Here is a 21,359-nt window from a genome sequence, read left to right as displayed (position 1 = left end):
TGTGATATTAGAGAACATTATTATTCATCCACATTCTGGCAAGCCGATTAACTTCAGATACTCGGGCGATTGCAATTGCTCATTAGCCATTTACTGTATAAAATGCTTGTGTTGCTTATTATACGTGGGAAAAACTGAACACAAAATAAAAATTAGGATAACAGACCACAAAATCACAATGAGGACCCAAAGCATCAAGTCTAATCTTGTCACACATTGGCTAGAGCATCATCACCACATAGCTCAACTAAGATTCACAATTCTAGAATTGGTTCAGACTAGAGTAGGCAAAGACAATTCAAAGGTGTTATCATGATGTGAAATTTGGTGGATTAAGTTGTTCAATACTATGACTCCATGCGGTGTTGAATGACAAAATGGACATGGCATGTTTTCTATAACGATTGTTTTAAAAAGAATGTTCATGTTGTCGTTGGCATGGCTGTTCTTCAGCGACACAGCAGATTATGTTGTTTGTATATAATACTGAAGTTCACAGCATCATGCTTTGGATTTGCCTCACTAGTGTAATTGTTTTTAGAGGGGTTAGGGTCAAGAATAAGCATTGTACCTCTGGATATGTTAGCGTATATTTATATTGTTAATGCTCAAATTCATGGCAATTGTACGCATGAGCTTTTCACACTATGAGGATCACACCGTGTTTTGTGTTTTTGTTTTTGTTTTTGGTTCTTCCTTTAAACTTTGTGCTCTAGATTTTTCCCTTTGTGTTCTATTCTTCAGCATCTTGTTTTTGCCTAGCAGTTTTGTATAGCCTACTATCACAGACACAACACATAGTTTGCTTTATTCTTTAGTTGATTTATTGGGCTCTCCCATCATGTTTCGTTCCTTTCTTTTCTTGTTCAGATGCAGCTGAACAATTGTTTTGAGGGTTTCACCCAATATCTTAGATTTGTATCATTTAATAGGAGTACACAGTAATTAAATAGTTTTACTACTGTGGTGAAATGATGCTGGTAATTCACTGTGGCATTTCTGTCACACAATTTAACTAGACACTTTTCCTTTGGTTATCACCGAGAACATAACCCACTTTAATATGGCGCTCTATTTTCGCTGACACTCTAATTCTAATAATCAGGTGCCCAACAGGCCATATCAGGCTCTACATTTTTACCCTCACCCTCAGTGTGAAAAAAAGTCTTAAATCAGTGGCAGTGCCACCTATCGTGGGACTCCTTTTAACGCATGATGCAACACTCAGGAGTATATGATCACCTGATAGTGATCTGAAAGCATGCGCTGAGGGAGTCCACAGTGGGGCAGAGCTCAGGCCCCAAATGTAACACCCATACAGTAATCACCTGCTGGAGACGGTTAAAGCTCCTGCATGGGGTGCTACTTATTCTCGGTGGGATTCCAAGTCGTCACTAGTTCAGAGACACGAGTCAGCTCTAATTCTCGACGAGATTCCAAGTCGTTGCTAGTTCAAAGACCCGAGTACGCCAGTTGAAGGACACAGAGTAGTTGGTGTGAGGTAAGCGGATCCATAACTTATAGATAATGAATGTGTTGTGGGGAATTGGGTGTGGGACTAATAAGTTGTTTGGTATCTCTTTTAGTAATTCCCCGTGCTAGGGACAATCTTGGCGCTTACGCTTCTGTTAAATCTACTGGTACAAGGGCTGTACCGTCTATTCTACGCGGGAGACGCCACATAAGGTAATATTTCGGCACTTCATGTTGCTTTCAGTGTACAAAGTTCATTTACGTACTGACTTCAACCCATTATTTTGATGCAGGGACATTCTTTACACCACTCGAGTTTGGCAGCAAGTTATAAGTGACTTGTTTTGAAGAACAAGCGGCTATATGCATTTCAGCCTATTTTCTTGTTTCCACGTATAGAGAGGTAGGCTTACATTTAGTGGTCTACATTATTTGGATTGTTCGTTAGACCATTCTCACAGTGTAGACTTATGGTATCTTGTCTATCTTGTCTATTTTCCAGATTGCCTATTCAGGACATTCCTATAGTTTGTTGGTTAGACAGGTGTAAACATTCAGTAAGTTTTGAGTTTTCTTTATCTACACAAGTGTGAACCTTTTGGATACATGGTTTGTTTTTGCTAAAGCTTGGAGCACTTTTTTGGGCGTCTGGTATTTAGTTCTGGGGTTCTGTTTGTTTTATGATTTTTGGCAGTGGATTTTTTGGGCATATTTTCCTAATTCAAACACCGCAACATTGCATGTGGCACTTATGGTGCCTGTCGTTTTTTTTTATTTCTGTTACAGATTGTTCCTTCTGTTTTCACCTGGTTGCCATGTTTATGTGCATCCCTGGGTATGATTTCCTGTGGTGATTCGTCCCAAGTCTTCCATAACTGCTTTTTCAAATGTCAGTAATCCGATTGGTAGTGTTGCATCCGGTGGAGTGAAAGATGATTTGAGTCTTAGACCTGTATCTAAGGTGGCAGAGATGGTTGTCTCCTTCTCTTTGAAATATGCCCTTAGTTTCAATTTTCTGATAAAGTCTTGCATTTCTGCATGGATCTTGAAATTATATAGCCTGTTGGTAGGTACAAAACCTAATCCTTTCTCCAGTATCTTTCTTTGTGTTGCCGTGAGTTCATGTGTGGTGATGTTGACCACTAAATGTCCCTCTTGCTGGTGGATGACTGGTTGTCGATTGAGCCCGTAATGCTCCGTGTCGACATTTGGGGGTCCTCTTGTGTGCCCATGGTCCAGTGCACATTGTTTCCTATTCTGTTCCTTCCCTGTCTGGGTCCGGATGTGATCCTAAAAAAGGCGGTGGTCTATAGTAGTTAGGATCATACTCTGGTGCCCATCGTGGGTATGCACCCCCTATCTGTTGAGGTCCGTATGGGTACTGCTGGTATATTGGTGGTCCTTCATAGTTGACCCAGCATCTCTGTCTAGACTTGTCATTTGTTGATTTAGTTCCTCAAGGTGTTCCTTCAATGTGGCATGCGATTGGTAGGTTCTGAGTTGTACTTCCAATTTCTGTATATCTATTTTCAATTCTTGTGCTATTCTTGTGCCCGTTTTTATGATCAGGACTAACCAGTCTCTGGTGCAGTGCCACGAGATGAGTGACCAATCCTTTTTGAATGCCTTATCATTCTGAAAAATGAAAGGTTCATTACAAACAATCAGACCCTGGGGTGCCGCATTTGACCTCAGGTATTTGTACCTACCAACAGGCTAGATAAATTCAAGTTCCATGCAGAAAGGCAAGAATTTATCAGAAAATGTAAACTAAGGACTTATTTCAAAGAGGAGGAGACAACCGTCTTTGCCACCTTAGATACAGGTCTAACACTCAAATCATCTTTCACTCCACCGGATGCAACACTACCAATCGAATTACTGACCTTTGAGAAGGCAGTTATGGAAGACCTCGGACGAATCACCACAGGAAACAATACCTTTTTTCAGAACACCACCAAATTGGAAAAAGAAGTAATAGAGCAACTTTCCAACAACAAAAACATCACGATCAAACCAGCGGATAAGGGTGACGCAATTGTGATCCAGACATCTGTGGCTTATGACAACGAATGCCGAAGACTCCTGGGAGACGGGAGAAACTACGCCATCTCACGGGAAGACCCTACAGAACCATTGAGGATCAGGATCACCAGCATGGTGGAAGAGGCTTTAACACACAATTGGGTATCCAAAAAAGAGGCGCAATTTCTGGTACAAAAATCACCCAGAACCGCTTATTTTTACACGATCCCCAAAATACATAAAAACTTGGAGCCCCTGTCGAAATTTGCTGATGCATTCTACGCCCTTTGGTTCAGAAAACCGACACATACTTGAAAGATACAAAAGCTGTACTGCAACTATTACAAGAACTTAGCTTTGACCCTGAGAAAGAACTACTCCTAGGTCTCGATGTAGAGAGTTTATATACCAGCCTGCCCCATGATGAGACACTCAAAATTATAGAGGAAGTCTTATTCTCCAACCCATGGAAGTACCAGACATCAAGTCACCTAGTTATGGAATGCATCTCTCTAGCCCTGACCAGAAACATTTTCATGTATGAGAACACACTCTATATTCAAAAGCATGGTACCAGCATAGGGAGCACTTTTGCTCCCAGTCTGGCAGGGCTATTTATGCATCACCTGGAGAGTATTAGAATCCTCCACTTGGATAACCCTTTTAGGCATAACATCAAGACCTGGAAGCAGTACATTGATGATGTTCTGGTCATCTGGGAGGAAGACACTGCACCATCCAAGCAATTTCTGATATTGCTTAACCAACAGAACCCTTTCCTCAAGTTTACCAGCACTGTATCACGTGACCAGTTAGTGTTTCTGGATCTGAATATTTATCCTGAAGATGGAGTGTTGAAAACTACCACACACTTCAAACCTACGGCAAGGAACTGTTTGTTGCTTTATGACAGCTTCCTTCTGCGTCATCTACGCGACAATCTCCCTTATGGATAGTTCCTTCGCCTTCGGCATAACTGCACTAACCTTACTATCTACAAAAAATAAGCGTCTGAACTGAAGATCAAATTATCCTATAGGAACTATCCTACTCCCATCATAGAAAAAGCCATGAAGAGGGCACATAACAACAATAGGGAAGCACTCCTGGAGAATAAGGTTCAAAAGGATTCAGACGCAAGACCCGTCTGGGTGACCACGTACACTGCCCACTCTAATAAGATATCCAAGATGGTAAATAAGCATTGGAGAATCCTCAACTGTGGTGACCTCAAACTAGAGAAACCTTTGTTTGCACACAAAAGGGGTAAAAATCTCAAAGACATGATTGTTCATATGAGGCCAAGTGCTGACACAGCCATGATCACAAGAACCCCGAGTCTACAACCCATCCAAGGCCACCACCCAAGTGGCAACTGCAGCACCTGCCACTTGACTAAGAAAAGCAGTTGGATCAAGTTCAGGAATGGCAGTGAGTGGGAGCAGAAGAAATGTACCACTTGCAATAGTCGCAATCTCATCTACATGATTACTTGCCCATGCGGCCTTGAATACGTGGAGATGACATCACGGCAAGTCAAGGTGCGCATCGGAGAACACAAAAGTAACGTCCGATGCAAAAAAAACACGACAAAGAAGGCAACACACTACCTGACTGAAGGCCATGGGGTCAATGACCTCCAATGGACTTTGATAGAACAACTATCAACAGACACAGGCCTTTTAGAAAAAGAGCAACATTTGGTATGCAGATTATGTACTAACAAGATGGGTCTCAACGATAATATTCCCTGGAGTATGTTTACCTAATCACAGGAATATTCGTCTAAAAAGCTATGTTTCTCTGGTATTTGCCTAAATACTTTTTGACTTTGCCAACCAACATGAGGATATTGAAGGATATATGTACTTGGGAATGTATATACTTCTTCCGTTATGGAAAATACTACAGTATTGAATCTTAGGATATTTAGCTCTGCCCTTTGATTTTACCTTCCCTCAATTTTTAACTTGTTATTTTCCTTAATCTAATATCCTGTGTCTCTCTCATAACCTCTTCGTTGCCTATACGCCATATACATTTGGCTTTATGTTCCCCTTTTTAGTAATGGCGGCCAGTTTTTAACAAAAACAATATAATAAGATTAATGCGGCCCGACAGTGCCTGGCTAGCTCCCACAGCGAGCCTGTGAATGCGCTCTCTCTACTCCTGTGAGACAGGAGACAGGTTTGGGCACCTCACGCTACCGGCCGCTTCCGCTGGAAATATACTCTTAGGATCAGCGGTCTAGTTGTTACCGCTCTACGATCAGCATCGGCTCGCTACCCCAGTCTCACTACATGGGCCGGCTGCCACGCACGTATCAACAAGCAATTATGCAATTAAGGGCAGTACATAATGAGGTCCTCCTTCCGCTCCTCTCACTATCAACAGAGCCGTGGAGGGGACGGTCGGGTGAGGTAGTATCCTCCCATATGTAAGTACAGCATAGCCGGTTTCACGCAAAGGTGACAGCCTCTATTATTGAATGGTTACAAAACTCCGTTCTGAATACTATTTTGTTCACACAGCGTGCTTTATTAAGCACAGGGTTCCCTCCGCTTTTCTCCCCGAAGGCTCTTGAGGCCTGAGACCACTGGATTGCAAGTATGACATCTGTTTCTTGGATATTTATGCCTCTTTCTCTCTTTATTTCTAAAGAAGACACTTCACTGGACTATAGAGAACCTTGGATGTGCGTGTGATAAATGGTATTTGTTTTGTGTGTTAAGTCTACGTTTGTGACTTTCTACAGGTAACTGCACTTACACAACTTCCCTAGGTTGAATGAACACTGTATTTTTCACAATTACAGGTTGTGACCAATTTGTCTGGAATCAGCCTAGCATGCTAAATGTACCTCTTTTACCTTTTGTTTCAGGATGAGATAAAGATATTACTTTGTCACCATACCATATTGAGCTGATTAGACACAATAAAAATAATTTAAAACATAGTATTCCCTATGTTTTGATGGTATTTTACTGTCTGTTGTGAGCCGGGTAGGCATCTGTGTACCCGTCCAAAAAAGAAGTATCTGACTTCGAAACATGTTGACACAGACACATAGGAGGCATTGTATATTAATACATTAAAAACATCCGCCTCACGTTCTTTAACAATACCAGCAGGGGGTTTATTAAAATTCTTTCTAGTCCTAACTGCCAGGTATTTTTTAACATTCACTCACTGATCACTTCTAACCCTACCACTCACACCACCTCACACAGTACACATAGTGGTTACATCAAGTGCTCCCGCGTATTCGCTGGTCCGTAGAGGTGTGCGAAGACCCCTCTGATGAAGCATGACACCAAGGGCCTTTTTGGTGTGTGAGGGGTATTTCAACAACACAATGTGCTACCCACCAAAGTAGGAACCACATCACTATTGAGATCACCCATTGGGTTTTCACTTAGAGCCTTGTGGGTGGATTCCTTATGTTTATGAATTATAGTAAGGGGAGATTAATTCCACTCCATGTGTCCCGCCGGACACTCCCTCTCTCCACTCCCTCCTTTGATATAGATGATGGATGGTGTGATGCTAGATGCAGTTTTTCAGGGAGTTTGCAGGGAGCTGCTGTGCGTGTCTGTTAGGGAGTAAGGGGAAGACGATGGTAGTGGGGATATGAAAGCTATTTGGTTTGGCTTATCTATGACTCCTCTGCACCGTGCAATGTTGTCAGGGGTGGTCAGGAGATAATACTATTAAAAAGAGTTAGACAAGCTAAGGGGAAAGTTCAACACTTTTCTATCGGACTTGCACAGTGGCTCCTCACTTCTGCTTGTCTTCAAACCTTCTGCTGGCTATGCAAATGTTTATCCTTCAAGCACAAAGGCATACATCCACATAAGCCCATCACTGAACATTTCCATCATGAGGCACACAACCACATGACACAATATTAGAATCGCAAAACCGTAACACATAACTTGAAGATCCAACCCATACACATCTTGAAATAATAGATGGATAACCGTCAATAGGAGGGGATTTTCACCTTAGAGTTCTCAGTGACTTCTTACTCAACAAGCTTCTCTCTCATTGACTCTTTGATGTCATTTGGTATCCATTAGAGAAAATCAGCCAACATTATAATTATACAAATATGATAATATAGCATAATTAAATTTCAGTATTTCAACACCATTTGTAAATTATAAGGAACAGTGAAAAGAAAAAAATGGCAAACCTTTTTTGCTTATTTTATATTTCTTATTACAGACAAGGTCAATGCGGAGATTGATAACGTGATTGGCCGGCTCCGCATTCCCTCCATTGAGGACAGGCACAAGATGCCATACACAGATGCAGTGCTTCACGAGATCCAGCGATTCAGTGACATTGTTCCACTAGGAGTCCCACACAGGGTGATGCGAGACACCAACTTCAGAGGATTCATGCTGCCCAAAGTAATTTTTTTTCAATCTGCTGAATGTTTACATTGAATGCTACAATGTATCCAATTGTCTTTGAGCTATCTGCCTTCTGTCTTAGTTTCTGACTTGTTTTTAGTGCAAGGCTGAACAACTCATTGGGTGTGAACCCAGGATAGCTAAGAGTCCACTACAATGATTCAAAATCCAAGTAGGGCAAAAAAACACCACCCAAAATAAGCAAGGGTTTCACTCAGTTTCTAAAGTTGAAAATTAGGATAACACCTGCCCAGTTCGCACGACTATCAGTGTACAAGTTATAGGGCTACTCGGAATTTGGTAGTAAGTATTCACAGTAGGAAACCTTTCTGGCTAAAACAGGGTAATACATCAGATAAAGGGAAACAATCACTGTATCATATCATGGGTGGAAAGTGGCAGACATACAGCCACACAAAGTGAAGGATGGTAACGGGCAGCTTGTGACAATTATATGTGCATAGTTCTGTAATATTCTTTTTTCACCCTCAACTCTCTAATCACAGAATGCTTTGAACATTTTATATCTGCTACCTGGATGTAATGGGCTTGTGACTAATTGATTGTTCAAGAACTCAAGCTTGAATTTGGTGGACCTTGCTCATTGTCTTTCTAATCAGGTCACTGCTTCACTCCACAAAATGGGCAGCACCTTTTCCTCTTCCTCCAAGTAAGAGTGCAGCAGTTGACTATCCATAGAATCTTAGGTAAACTCCTGGCTTTGTGAAATGCAACAACTATTAGGGTCTTATTTCTGGCAAATGTCAAACTGGATTGATGCAAAGAGTTCCCCTCAGAACTCAGAAAAATTACAATTACTGGTTGGATGAAGCTATTTTTAATTCTCATTTGGGATATTAGGGGTTGAAATCGAGAGTATGTTATGTTTTGTTATGAGTATTTGTATATCAAACAACTCACCCGGAAGGCTATCCTTTTGCAGAAGAAATTTCTGTAAGGGTCGAGCCATGGTAAGGGCTAGGTGATGAGCCAGGTCTTCAGTTTCTGTGGAATTTAAGAACGGAGTAGGAGGCTCTGATGCGCAGGGGACAGTCGTTCCAGATTTTTGGAGCCGTGTAGAAAAAGGCATGACCACCAGATCGGGTTCTTTGTATGCAGGGGTTGTGTGCGGGTAGGAGTCAGACTGGACGGGGGAGTCTAGTAGCTTTGTGTAAATTTATGCGGCTGTGGAGGTATGTGGTGTCAGTGTTGTGTAAGGCTTTCTATGTGTGCATGAGGAGTTTGAAGAGTGCACTTTTGTAGTTTGGGAGTCAGTGGATGTCTCTGAGATATGAGTTGCTGTAAGGGTGAGATGGGAGGTTGAGGCTGATCCTGACCACTAAGGTTTATATGGTCTGGATGTTTTTGGTCAGTAATGTGTTGTTTCCACCATAGATTGTATAGCCATAGTCCAGCTTGCTGGTGAGGAGGGCTTCAGTGACGATTTTGCCTGTGGTTGTGGGAAGTCATCTGAATATCTTCTTGAGCATCTTAAGAGTGTGGAAGCAGGAGGCGGAGACTGCACTCACTTAACTTGTCATTGTGAGTTGGTTGTTGATTACTACTCTGAGGTTCTTTATGTGGGTTGCCGTGAGGGATGTGGTTCCAAGTTTGGCAGGTCAGCAGGTGGTGACCAAGAGAGAGCTGTCTTTGCTGAAAATCACTTCTTTCCTAATGTCTGTGTTGCGTTTGAGGAAGTTATTTTTCATTCATCTGGTGACTTTGGTCATACAGAAATTGGACTGAGTGTGTGGCGTCCTGCCAGAGAAGGAGAATGTGAGTTGAGTGTAGTCAGCATTGGATATGAGAAGATTGATTCCATGGGCATGGATGCCGCTTATGAGTGGGTCATGTAGTAGGCATTGAGCAGAGGTGGGATGAGTAAGAAATCTTGTGGGATTATGCAGATGAGGTTGATGGCGTCAGAGTTGAAGGGTTCAGGCTGACCAAATGGGTGCAGCTTGTCTTTAAGGAGCAAATCTAGTGAAGTGCTGGACATTGGATGCCAGCTAGTTGAGGTCATTAGATAAGGATGGGAGTACCAGCTTGTTTCAGAATTTAGGAAGTGTTTTACCAGTACCGGAGTCCTCTTTTAAGAATTTTCACAATGCAAGTGAAGGATATTAGTAATCAACCAAAGGAATACATATTGTTCCCAAACTCCCTTATCCATGGCTTTCTTGTATGTACAAAGCAAAGAACCCAATGCAAGAGGTTCAATGAGAGCTCCACAGCTGTGACAGAGACCTGCTGTCAGGAAAGTGGGCTCCTAGTATCAAGACTCCATGACATAGTATTTTATATATTAATTGCAGTTACTCAATCAGTCTGATTATTGAGCCTACTTTGTGGAAACAACTCAGTTCAAGCCAGAAAAAGAAATGCAGGGAAGGGTGAAACAACTTTCATAGCACTGAAAGGACTTTTGCCCCTACAGCATGTCTCCCTCACATCTGACATCAATGGAATACACAGGTGCATTGGCCAGTGAACACTTTGATCAACAATATTTACAGAAGGTGCAAGAGTTCTCCTATAGACCATCCAATACAAGCTTCTGTGCATGAGAATGTTCCAAAGCTCCATGTAGCTTTGGTAGGACATTTGAGGTGCCAAGGACCAGGCAATCCAACCAGGATAACAATTATTTGTCACATTGGCTCCAAGCAAGGGCAGTTCTTTTTATGGCTCATGGCACCCAACCAAGATGATGGTGTTTCAGTGTTTTACCTAGGCCCAATCACTAAATATTATACCTTAAACTGGATTCAAGACTTAACCATACCCATAGAGGCTTTGATCCTCCAATGGACCTTGCTCACTGCATTGAGGGGTGAGGAATCAGGTTGTTGATTGTTGGTTACCCAATGAGAAGTAGATATATCCAATAGCAATGGAAAGTCCAATCCTCCTGAAGAAGTCTAACTGGGGTAAGAGCATACATACCAAAAGTTTTGCGGCTGCTATGCAGAACAATATTAACAAGATCCTATGTTCTGAGAATAATCAATGAGCATCTCTGTTATGCATTAGAATCCCAATTATTGCATACACAGTCTCTGTGGAAAGAACATTAGAGTTAAACTTGAGAAAAACTCACAAAATTTAGATTGAAAATAGTAATTATATTTAGACACATTTAGTAATCAAGGAAATAATCAGCATTTTAGGAAGTTCGGCCATGAGTCTCAGTATACAGTTACAGATGTAGTATAAAACTACACATTAAGTGGAATATAAAAAAAGATAACAAAGATAACACCAACAGGGCATTTGGGAATCTATGGTTTAACCAAAAAGCCCATGGAAAGTTTGCTAAGCCTGGGAGTTGCTGCCACTAGCAAGGGCAAGGGACTGTTTAGAAGAGTTCTTTCAGAATAGGCATAGGGTCTGTTCAGAGTAAGCCACCAAGAAGTCCATTGGTAATAAGACAAAGGAAACATCCACACAAATTGGGAAAGAAAGGCTTGAGTGCATTCTACTGTACCTGCTGAATAGGCTGTTCTGGCTGTCTTCTTAGAGTTCTGAAACACAACCACAACCCCCTTTGCAGGAGAAATCCTTAGTGTAATCCATCATGGGTGGATATGACATCAAATGTCATATCAACATTGTTTGAACCATGTGTAACCATCATCCTGTCACAGGGTGCAAAAGTAGATAGTTTGGTATATTTTCTCAAACCCTGTCTGTAGATTCGATTGTCCATTCCAGGCACACAGCCTAATCCACAAACGGCAATTCAATATTGTAACGTCTCATATGCTGAGGCAAAAAAGTTTGAGTTCACACAGTAATGTCCATATAGATATATCAAAATGTATAATGCCCCTTCAGGAATGTCATGTGAAAGTACAGGAAAAGATACATGTGTGAGAAGAGAAGCAAGATTGCTTTTCATTAGTCTAAGAGAAAATGCAGGTCTGAGAAATTAAGACAACATAACATATTCAATGCCATTATTTCGTAATTAAACGTAATTAAAGGAATAAGGCATAAGTAGAATCAGGCATAGTGGAATTCAATTTAGCATTTGTGTCAAATAGTCACGTATGAATTGTCAAAGATTGTTGCATAGAAATGTTCCGTTTTTAGTATGACCCATTGCCACAATTTAAAGCACATACATGTAAAATATTCTCAGAAGCTATTTAATACGTTTTGTTTTAAGAAATCCTGGACTCTTTTTGTTCAAGGTTTCATCATAGAACGTTTCATTCGTCTAAATGAAAGCATATCGATTTTGCACCAGCTTTTCAATATCTATGGTGCATTATACTGAACGCAGTGAGGGTTATTCACATTCATCATAAAAGTGTACACAATTGGAAAAAAGACTTAATAATACATAAGTACCTATTTACCATGTGTAATCTTCATATTTCTTTGCAAAGTAGCAGAAAATAAATGTTATATGTTTCTTTCAACTTGTTTAAATCTTATAAAAAAGATCAATTGTTCAGCATGTTATACACACCATTTATGAATTGTCTCTATTTCTACAACTTTAAGCATTCTATTACAGTGCTTGTACTATGCTTTCTCAAAAATCATTGCCATCTTTTAAAATCCTTGCAAAGTGCACATTCTTCTTTATATGTGTTTGTATTCTCAAAATGCTTATGTCTTGAAAAGAATAACCAGCATGTATGGTGTATCAGTGGCTTCCTGCTGTGAGGCCAATGAAAGAAGAATAATCCTGGCCCACCACATTAGTGATTTCTGGTCTCTCGTCTTCATTATCTGCTTTACCTACATTTAGAGTTATTGCAACAATGCCACGAAGGAGCTAAACACCTTCTCCTGTGAACTGAACACTGTCAACCGCTGCATTTTCAAAGAAACTGACTTTCTGCATGGTCCCTACATCTCATTACACCCATGAGAGAGGTTATCTTTGCCTCAGTAGAAGCCCACATAACTAACCCACGGCCTGGGGGTAAATATTTTTTCCAATGGTTGCTTTGAAAAACATTTTAATGATTTCTAAGTAATGATGGCCACAATCTTTCCCAACTGCAGCTGACTGAGACTTCAGTACAAAGGGTAGGAATAGGTTAGAATCCTTACAACCACCAGAGCAATCAGAAAGAAGGCCAAGCTGAAAACCTGGCTTTTCATCTTTACTGTTTCTTAATGTCATTGTGTAAAAGCTAGAGCTAGAGAAATACTGCCATGGTTGTGCTGCCCTCCATCCCTGTCATCAGGCTAAGAGGCACCACCAGCCCAAGAGCGCAGAAAAGCTCTTCTCTCTCCACAGAAAGACTTTCAGCCTGAATTCAGTTTGTGAACGCTTTGTAGGAGAGGTCAAGAGTCAGTTCCTTTACCTGTTGATTGGAGTCCTTTTATTCATTTCCCCATCATGTTTGCTTGTTTGGTAGGTGGAATTGCATAGTTATGGTGACATTTTACGAACATTTTGAAACATTATTCCTTAGAACGAAATATGTTTTTTGGACCTGACATCTTTGGCCTGGTTTACCCCCAACTTTTTACCTTCCTGCTTCCTGTTTTTGCTGGCTTTTGAGTCTGCACACTTTACAACTGCAAACCAGTGCTAAAGTGTGTGTGCTTTTTTCCTTCAAACATGGTCACATTGGCTTATTTAATTTATTTGTAATTCCCTAGTAAAGTGGTATTTCAAGTACTCAGGCCCTATAATTTAAAAGCTACTAGGCCTGCAGCATTTATTGTGCCATCCACTTAAGTAGCCCCAGACATCACATTGAAATCTATAGCACCATTTTAAACTGCTATCTCTACCTGGCAAGATCTTGCCAGGCCTAACTCTCACTTTTAATACATATAGGTCACAGGTCACCCCTAGGGTAGGCCCTACCCAGCATGGAGGACAGGGTGCAGTGTATGTAAAATGTTAGACAAGTACTGGATGCACGAGCGTGCGAAAGAAGATGGATGCCCCCCCGGTGAGCTCCTTGTCAGAACAGCCCGTAATTGCTGATTTAACTATGAATTCCTGTCAGAAACGAATTTAAAATCATTGCAGCAGTGCTCTGAAGGTCTTGCCTGTAGCTGTGGTGGTTTCCTGGTGTGGGCAACATCAGAGGGTGTTTTTTTCTTCTCTCCTGCTTCAACTTCGATCTTTCCTTCAAGGTACTGCCCAGCTTTCCTGTCGGGGGGGCAAAGTATTGTTCAGGAAAGGGCCTGGCTTCGGCCTAACCACTCCCACAGTCTGTTTTAGCTGCTGCACCAGCCTTTTTTGAAGCATTTCCTCTTCAGTATTCTCCTTTTCCTTTATTTTGCATATATTTACATCCTTAGTTTTTCATAATAGGAAAATGAATTATAAAAATGCGCAAACTCTTCACAATAAGAAGAAACAACATATGTCCCCTCCTCCAATAAAGTACAAAGTGGTGGAATCTAGTGAACCTTCCTTGGAATTAATTCTTGATGAAATTCAGGCACTTCCTTGTAGCACTGATACAAGAGCGTCAGAGATTAAAAACCTGCACAAAGATATGGCTAGTACGTCAATGAAGGTTTCAGATAATTCAATCAAAATACAAGACAATAAAGTTAAAATGGATGCCTTTGAACCGCTTGTGGCAAAGATATCTCCTATGTCTGCTCTCCTTCTGGATATGGAAAATCGTAACAGGCAATACAACTTACGTATTTTTAATTTGCCAGAAGATGTAGAAGGTTCCAATTGCAGACTATATTTGAAGAATTTGATACCTGGACTTTTGAATATCAAATTTCCGGAGAACTTTGAAATAGATAAAGCACATAGGATTCCGTCTCATCGTAATCCTCACCACACAAAACCGAGACAAATGGTTTTTTAGGTTGTACGTCACCATCATTTGATTTTGATAAAGAAAGCAGCACATGAAATTCCTTCCTTAATGGGCAATGGTAATAACATTTTTATTCACCAAGACTTTGCTAAGGATACTGTTAAGATTTGCAAGGAATTCATAGACATTCGTCCACGGTTAAGAAGTCTTGGATTCAAATATGGTGTTTTTGTTCCTTCAACCATACAACTTTGTAAAGATAATTTTTCAAAGCCATTCCAACGACCTGAGGACTTAAGAATATTTATGGATCAACATTCACAGCATTCTAAGGATACAAATGATTCTGCTACTTGAACATTATTATTTACCGATTTACTGTTTATTTCCACATAGGGCTCCAACGGTTCAGTTATGCTTGCATAGCGTGTGTGCGTTTCAAACTTGTTATTAATTTTTAATTGTTGTCCCCTTTTTTATGTTTGTTTGTCTTCTCTTTTTACCTTCTTTTTCCTTATACCCTTTTTTAGAGTTACTATTCTTCCTTTTCTTCTTCGACTTTTTACCCTCATCTTAGTTGCTTCTTCCTCTCTACTTTACTATCAATAATGTTCAAAACATTATAATAGTTTCTTTGAATGTCAAGGGTCTACGACATCCTGTAAAATTTACAACAATTTTGGATTATTTAGGAAGCTGTAAGGCACATATGTGCTTCATACAGGAAACGCATATTGAAGACAAGGTATTAGACTTTGTGAAAGAAAAGTGAGTTGATTCTATTATATCTTCTCCTGCACAGGGTAAAAAAATTGGTGTAGATATTCTTTTTGCAAAGAAGGCTACATTGTCAAATTTTAAGTAAATCCTTGGATTCAAAAGGTTGATATGTAATAGCAAAAGTTAAAATTCATGATGCAGTTATGTTTTTACTTAATGTGTATGGTCCAGCTATTGATAATCCTCATTTCTGGTCCACTCTAACTACTGAAGTACTCAAGTTGGGTAACGTCCCTCTTATAGTTGGAGGGGATTTCAATGTCATATTTGATCCTTTATTAGATAGATCTTCTCTCACTAAATTTCGACCTCCTAAAGCATTGTTTACTTTAAAATCTTTTTTTAAAAATGCACAATTGGTGGATATCTGGCAATTATATTTTCCTATGGAATTTTTTTCTACCTTTTTCTCTAACCCACAGAACTCACACTCAAGACTCCATTATTTATTCATTTCTAGACAACTAATTAATTCTGCTGTTACTATTTAAAATATTGATATTTCGGATCATGCCTTGATTTCCATTGTTCTATAATTTAACTCAAATTTTAAAGCTCAATCCAGATGGCGCATAAATACTAGTATCCTCCTCAATGAATACAATAAGCTGAAAATATTAAATGCACTTCAAGAATATTTCCAACTCAATCCAGAAGGCTCTACATCTATGGTGAATAGATGGGACGTTTTCAATACCTTTATCAATGGAGCCTCTATTTCTCTCATGGCACATGAAAACAAAACTTCCAATGCAAGAACTAAGGAATTGGATAAATAAATTGCAAAATTTGAGAGACTTTTAATTACCTTCAATGATCCTCAATATAGAATGAAATTACAAAACGTCGATGTGAGTTCAATTCAATCCTCAGCAAAAGAGCTGGCTTTTAACTCTTTAACTCCAAAGACAAATTCTGTTTTAATGCTAACAGATCTGGACGGCTTTTGGCCAACTATTTACGTATCAAAAAAGATAAAACGCAAATAAATTCAATTCATGGCCCCAATAGGTAAATTGCATTATCGTAAAATTATATTGTTAATGAATATCTAAATTATTACGCTGCTCTACATAATAAACCTAAATTTGATGATCGTTCTTTAACCCCTTCCACGCTCATGACGAGCTGGGCTCGTCATGAGGTAGCCTCCTCGCACGCTCATGACGAGCCCAGCTCGTCACCTAACATGCGGTTCCGCAAATCTCAGCGTGCGAGCGGAATTGCGCCCGCACGCATGCGGGTAATTGACCCTTTTTTGTCTAAATGCGGCCTACCCAAGGTTCCTCAATTAACTAAAAATTAACTAGATTTGCCCATCAGTGAAAAAGAAATTCTATTAGCCATTAGGTCTCTTAAAAAAAAAAAATCCCCAGGCCTGGATGGCATTTCAGCAGAATTTTATAAAGAATTTCAGTTGCCGCTTATTCTTCATTTGTTTAAACTGTTTATCTTTTTTAGTTCTACAGGACCTACCTCGGGTTCTTTTACTGAGGCTTTGATTGTTGTATTACCTAAACTTAACAAAGACCCTACACTTGTGTCAAGTTACCATCCTATTTCCTTAATAACTCAAGATTGTAAACTCTGTGCCAAAATTCTTGCATCCAGGTTAACCTGTGTTTTACATTCTCTTATTCATCCAGATCAATCTGAGTTCATAAGAAATAGATATTCTGTCAATAACACAAGAACTTTATTACATGTTATAGAACAAGGGTCCACTTTATCCTTGCCATCTGGAGTACTTGCATTGGATGGTGAGCAAGCTTTCAATAAAGTTCATTGGCAATTTTTATTTCGTACTTCAATAGCATTTAATTTTGGTGATTTCTTTATTTGCTCTTTACTCTACTCCTACTGCTCATTTATTTATTAAAGGCCACATTTCAAATGAATTTTCTGTTTTTAGAGGTACCAGACAGGGTTGTCCACTATCCCCGCTTCTATTTCTTCTTGTTATAGAACTTTTGCTTGTTTCCATTAGGAAATGTGATTATATTGCTGGTATTAATATTAATGCGGTTAATATTAAAATGTTAGCATATGCAGATGATATACATTTATTTATTAGCAATCCTGTATCCTCATTTCATCTTATTCTGAAATTTCTGGTTACACGTTAAATACTAATAAAATATTTTTTTCCTTTAAATATTCATTGTACCCCAGATATGTTACCCATGAAAGAAATACGTTGGCAAAGAGATTAAGCATGGGCGGATTTTGCGAATTGGCAATCTGCGAACTTGCGTATTTACGGATTCACAATCCGAATTTGCAGGTTTTTAATTTTTTTTGTGTTCGCAAGGGTTTCTGCCAGTTCGCGAGGGTTGTGTACCAGTTCGCAATTGCGAACTTACTTGTCGGCTCGCAACGGCCGCGACTATGTTGTTTCTACATCTGGTTCATCATCACAGGTTCACAGCACCCTCTGTTTCACCACTGCCACCCTCTGGTACACCCATGCTACCCTCTGGTACATCACTGCCACCCTCTGGTTGGTTTATCACTGTAGATTATGGGGGTGAAAAAAAGCAAACACACCTGCCCTGCTTCAACTGACATGAATTAATTTGGGGTTGATTAATGTGTCACTGAATTTAAACTTCCAGTCTGGCTGGCACCTGCTTCCTTATCTGTAATTTGCTTTCTGTTGCAGTGCAATTTTTTTTCACAGGACCTTTGTGGCCTACTTGTAGCTATTCTCTGAGCCTGCTGTGAGGGTCAGAGCAGGGTCATAGAATAGTTGCAAGTAGGCAACTGAACTCTGAAGGGGCCCCTCAGGAAGCACTACAGGGAATGGTTACTAATGTGATAAGATTGAACTTTTGCACCTGCTGAGTGCTTTCAGTTTTGTCTGTAATTGCTTTCTGTTGCAGTGTAATTTTTTTAACAGGACCTTTGTTGTATACTTGTAGCTATTCTCTGAGTGCTTTCAGTTTTGCAAAAATCCAAATATCCAGCAGCATCCACAAAAAGTAATCCTTCCAGGTCAAGATCCAAATCAAAGTGACCAGCACATGAAGAAAGCACTGGGAGGAGCCTGCTGGACAGGAAGAGGAAGTTGGAGACTGTGGGGCACTCCCTTCCTCCCCCCCCCCAAATGGACTTCTTGCTAAGAAAAAGTGCAAGCAAATGTCAACCTGAGGAGTTATTCTGATAAAAATCATAATTTTCAAGGTTTATGCTGCCTGCTGGTGGATTTCTTGTGCGAAATTGTAAATTTTGCAATCTCGCAATTGCAAGATTGTCGCTGCCCGCCGCATCTACGTGTTCGCAAGTGTTTACTCCCGCGAAATTGTATAGTATTCTAGTTGGCAAGTGCGACCAAGCAAAAAATCCGCTTCGCACGGATTTTACGAATTTTCGGTAAGTTCGCGAGAGTTCGCGGATTGCGAATTTGCCGAAAATCCGCAAAATCCGCGAGCGGAACGGATTTTACGCCCATGCTTAAAAGAGATACATTTAAATACCTCAGCCTTTTGTTATCTTCATCTACAAAAACAACAATATCATTCACCCCTTGAGTGCATTCATCGGCCAACGGCCTTCGCAAGCACTACCTTGGTAGTGCTGCGCACATCCGTTGGCTGGCGCGGCCCTGCCCGCGCAATCAAACTCCCCCACTGCGGCGGTATTGCCGCTGTAGTAAATGGGTTAAATTGTGAATCTATTTTAAGTTACATTAAGGATAAAATATCTAAATGGTCTTTGCTTCATCTTTCATGGTGGGGAAAAATCGACTCCTAAACATGACTATAGCTACATTTATTTTGTTATTCCTTAGCCATGATTCCTACTCAATTTCCTTTGAAATTTTACAAAGTTGTGGACCAACTCCTTTCTAAATTTCTTTGGAGCAATAAAGCATCTCGTATTGGTTATAAAAAACGAAAAATTGCCTAAGTGTAATGGAGGATTTGGTTTACTAGACTTTTTTCTTTATAATTAAGCATTTATATTAAAACAAAGCTCTCTTTGGTTTAATCATTCTCATCTGATTAATCCTCTTACATGGCTTTTTATAGAAAGGAGTTTGATGGATCTGTTTCCATTATCTACTTTGTTAACCATGTCCAATAAATCAACTTTTCTTCATAAATCAGTTATTTTAAAATACACTAAACTAATATTAAATTATTTTGACTTAATTTTCCAATCACCCATGTCCATTACTGAAGATATGTCATTATGGTATAATCCAAACCTAAAACTTACTAGAAATGTTAGATTTTGGCATTCATGTATTAAAGCTGGTATTTTGTGCCTCAAAGATTTCTACTTTTATATCTTTTGATGTTTGAAAGAAAAAATTTCAATTACCTTCTCAAGATTTTCTTAAATATGAACTTTTATGTAATTCTATATTAGATTCACTTCCTCATAATGCACCTTCTAATACTAAATCCGATCTATCAATTTATATTCAAACTGTATCCACTTTGTCTCATGGTTTTGCATTAATTTATAGAAAGATGATTGCAGTTCAAGGTAACAACATTAATGTGATTTCAACTTTCTGGAATAATGAACTTTCAACCTCTCTCTCACGATACATGGAAAACAATTTAGCTTTATAATATTTCAGGGTGGTTACCTGTTTCTCTTTCTCAAACAAATTCCTATATTTTATATAATTGTATATGGTCTCCATTGAGATCATTTCAACCTAAACTTCTTCCGACTTCAAATTGTTGGCATAATAATTTACATATTGGTTTGTTAAAACATATGCTTTTTGATTGTCCTTCAGTTTCTAAAATCTTGGCAGAATTTTGGGATGTTATAAAAAAAAGTACTTAGGGGTTTATTAGGATGGGGGTCGGAAATTCACTCCGACCACCATGGTAGCGGGAAAAGACCACCCACCAGGACTGCGGCACAACCGCCACTCCAATTAGTATGATCCGTAGTCAAAACCCGACCGTGGCAGTACGATTGCGGCCATTTGCACAGAGCCTACCACCTGATACATGGACAGGTGGGGGGTACCCCTCCAGTGCACCTACACCCCCAAACACAAGGGGGGCCCACAACAGGCCCCCTAAAACATTCACTGCATGCCTTTCAATGGCGGTTCCACCGCAGCAGAAAGGCTGGCTTCCACCGGCGAAAAAGTAGAGGGCAGGATTTCTCACCGCCGCGGTCAACACCGCCATACTAATGTGACCAGCGGTTTTCTGGGTTGCAATCGTGGATGGATGGCCGCGGCCAGCACGGCGGTTGCCACCGCTGTCCAGGCGGCGGCCATCCATCCGCCATCCTAATACACCCTCTAAATATCCATGAAGATTTTTCATTTAAATAGTTAATTTGTAAATCTGTTGTTCTTTCCCAAAAATTACCTGACTTAGAAGGTAAACTTCTCAATTTCTTATTATCAGCCACTTTAAAATCCATTACAACTTGTTGGAAAGATGTTTCATTATTATCTGTTCATGTTTGGTGGTCATGGGTCATTTTTACTAGAAGAGGAGCCCATTTATTTTTGAATGGTTTTAGTCATAATTGTAATTCATATCATTTATTGTGGAAACCTATCGATTAATATTTATCTTCTTAAATATATCATTCTCTACTTATTTAGTGATAATATAATTGCTTGAGTCTCAATTTGATAGTAGCTCTACTTTAATGATTATTAGTAACATATTTATACCTGTTTCTTCTCTTTTCCCTTTTAATTTTTAGTACTATCAATATAATATTATATTGTACCTGTTCAAATTGAATTGTTGTTCTTTATATCTGTGGGTTATCATTAGCTACTTTTTATAGGGCTATTTTTTGTATTGTCATTGTTTAGAATAAAATGTAATAAAGAATTCTGAACATGAAAATGTCAGCCATGTGCTTTCAAGCTTTACATGTCCTGGTAGTAAAAAACTCCTAAATT

At 39.7% G+C, this 21,359-nt stretch overlaps 1 protein-coding gene across 1 annotated transcript in view; it reads left to right on the top strand.

The window, feature by feature from the left end:
• LOC144755474 (cytochrome P450 2G1-like) overlaps positions 1-21,359 on the top strand; it is a 662,651-nt gene that overhangs the window by 584,678 nt on the left and 56,614 nt on the right. The window contains exon 7 of the mRNA XM_078644447.1: positions 7,726-7,913. Coding sequence (XP_078500573.1) covers positions 7,726-7,913 — 188 coding nt within the window. The remainder of the gene's footprint in view (positions 1-7,725; positions 7,914-21,359) is intronic.

This window comes from Lissotriton helveticus, chromosome 5_1 (genome assembly GCF_964261635.1).
Source record: "Lissotriton helveticus chromosome 5_1, aLisHel1.1, whole genome shotgun sequence".
NCBI classification, from domain to species: Eukaryota; Metazoa; Chordata; class Amphibia; order Caudata; family Salamandridae; genus Lissotriton; species Lissotriton helveticus.
This window is presented reverse-complemented; position numbering and strand designations above follow the sequence as displayed.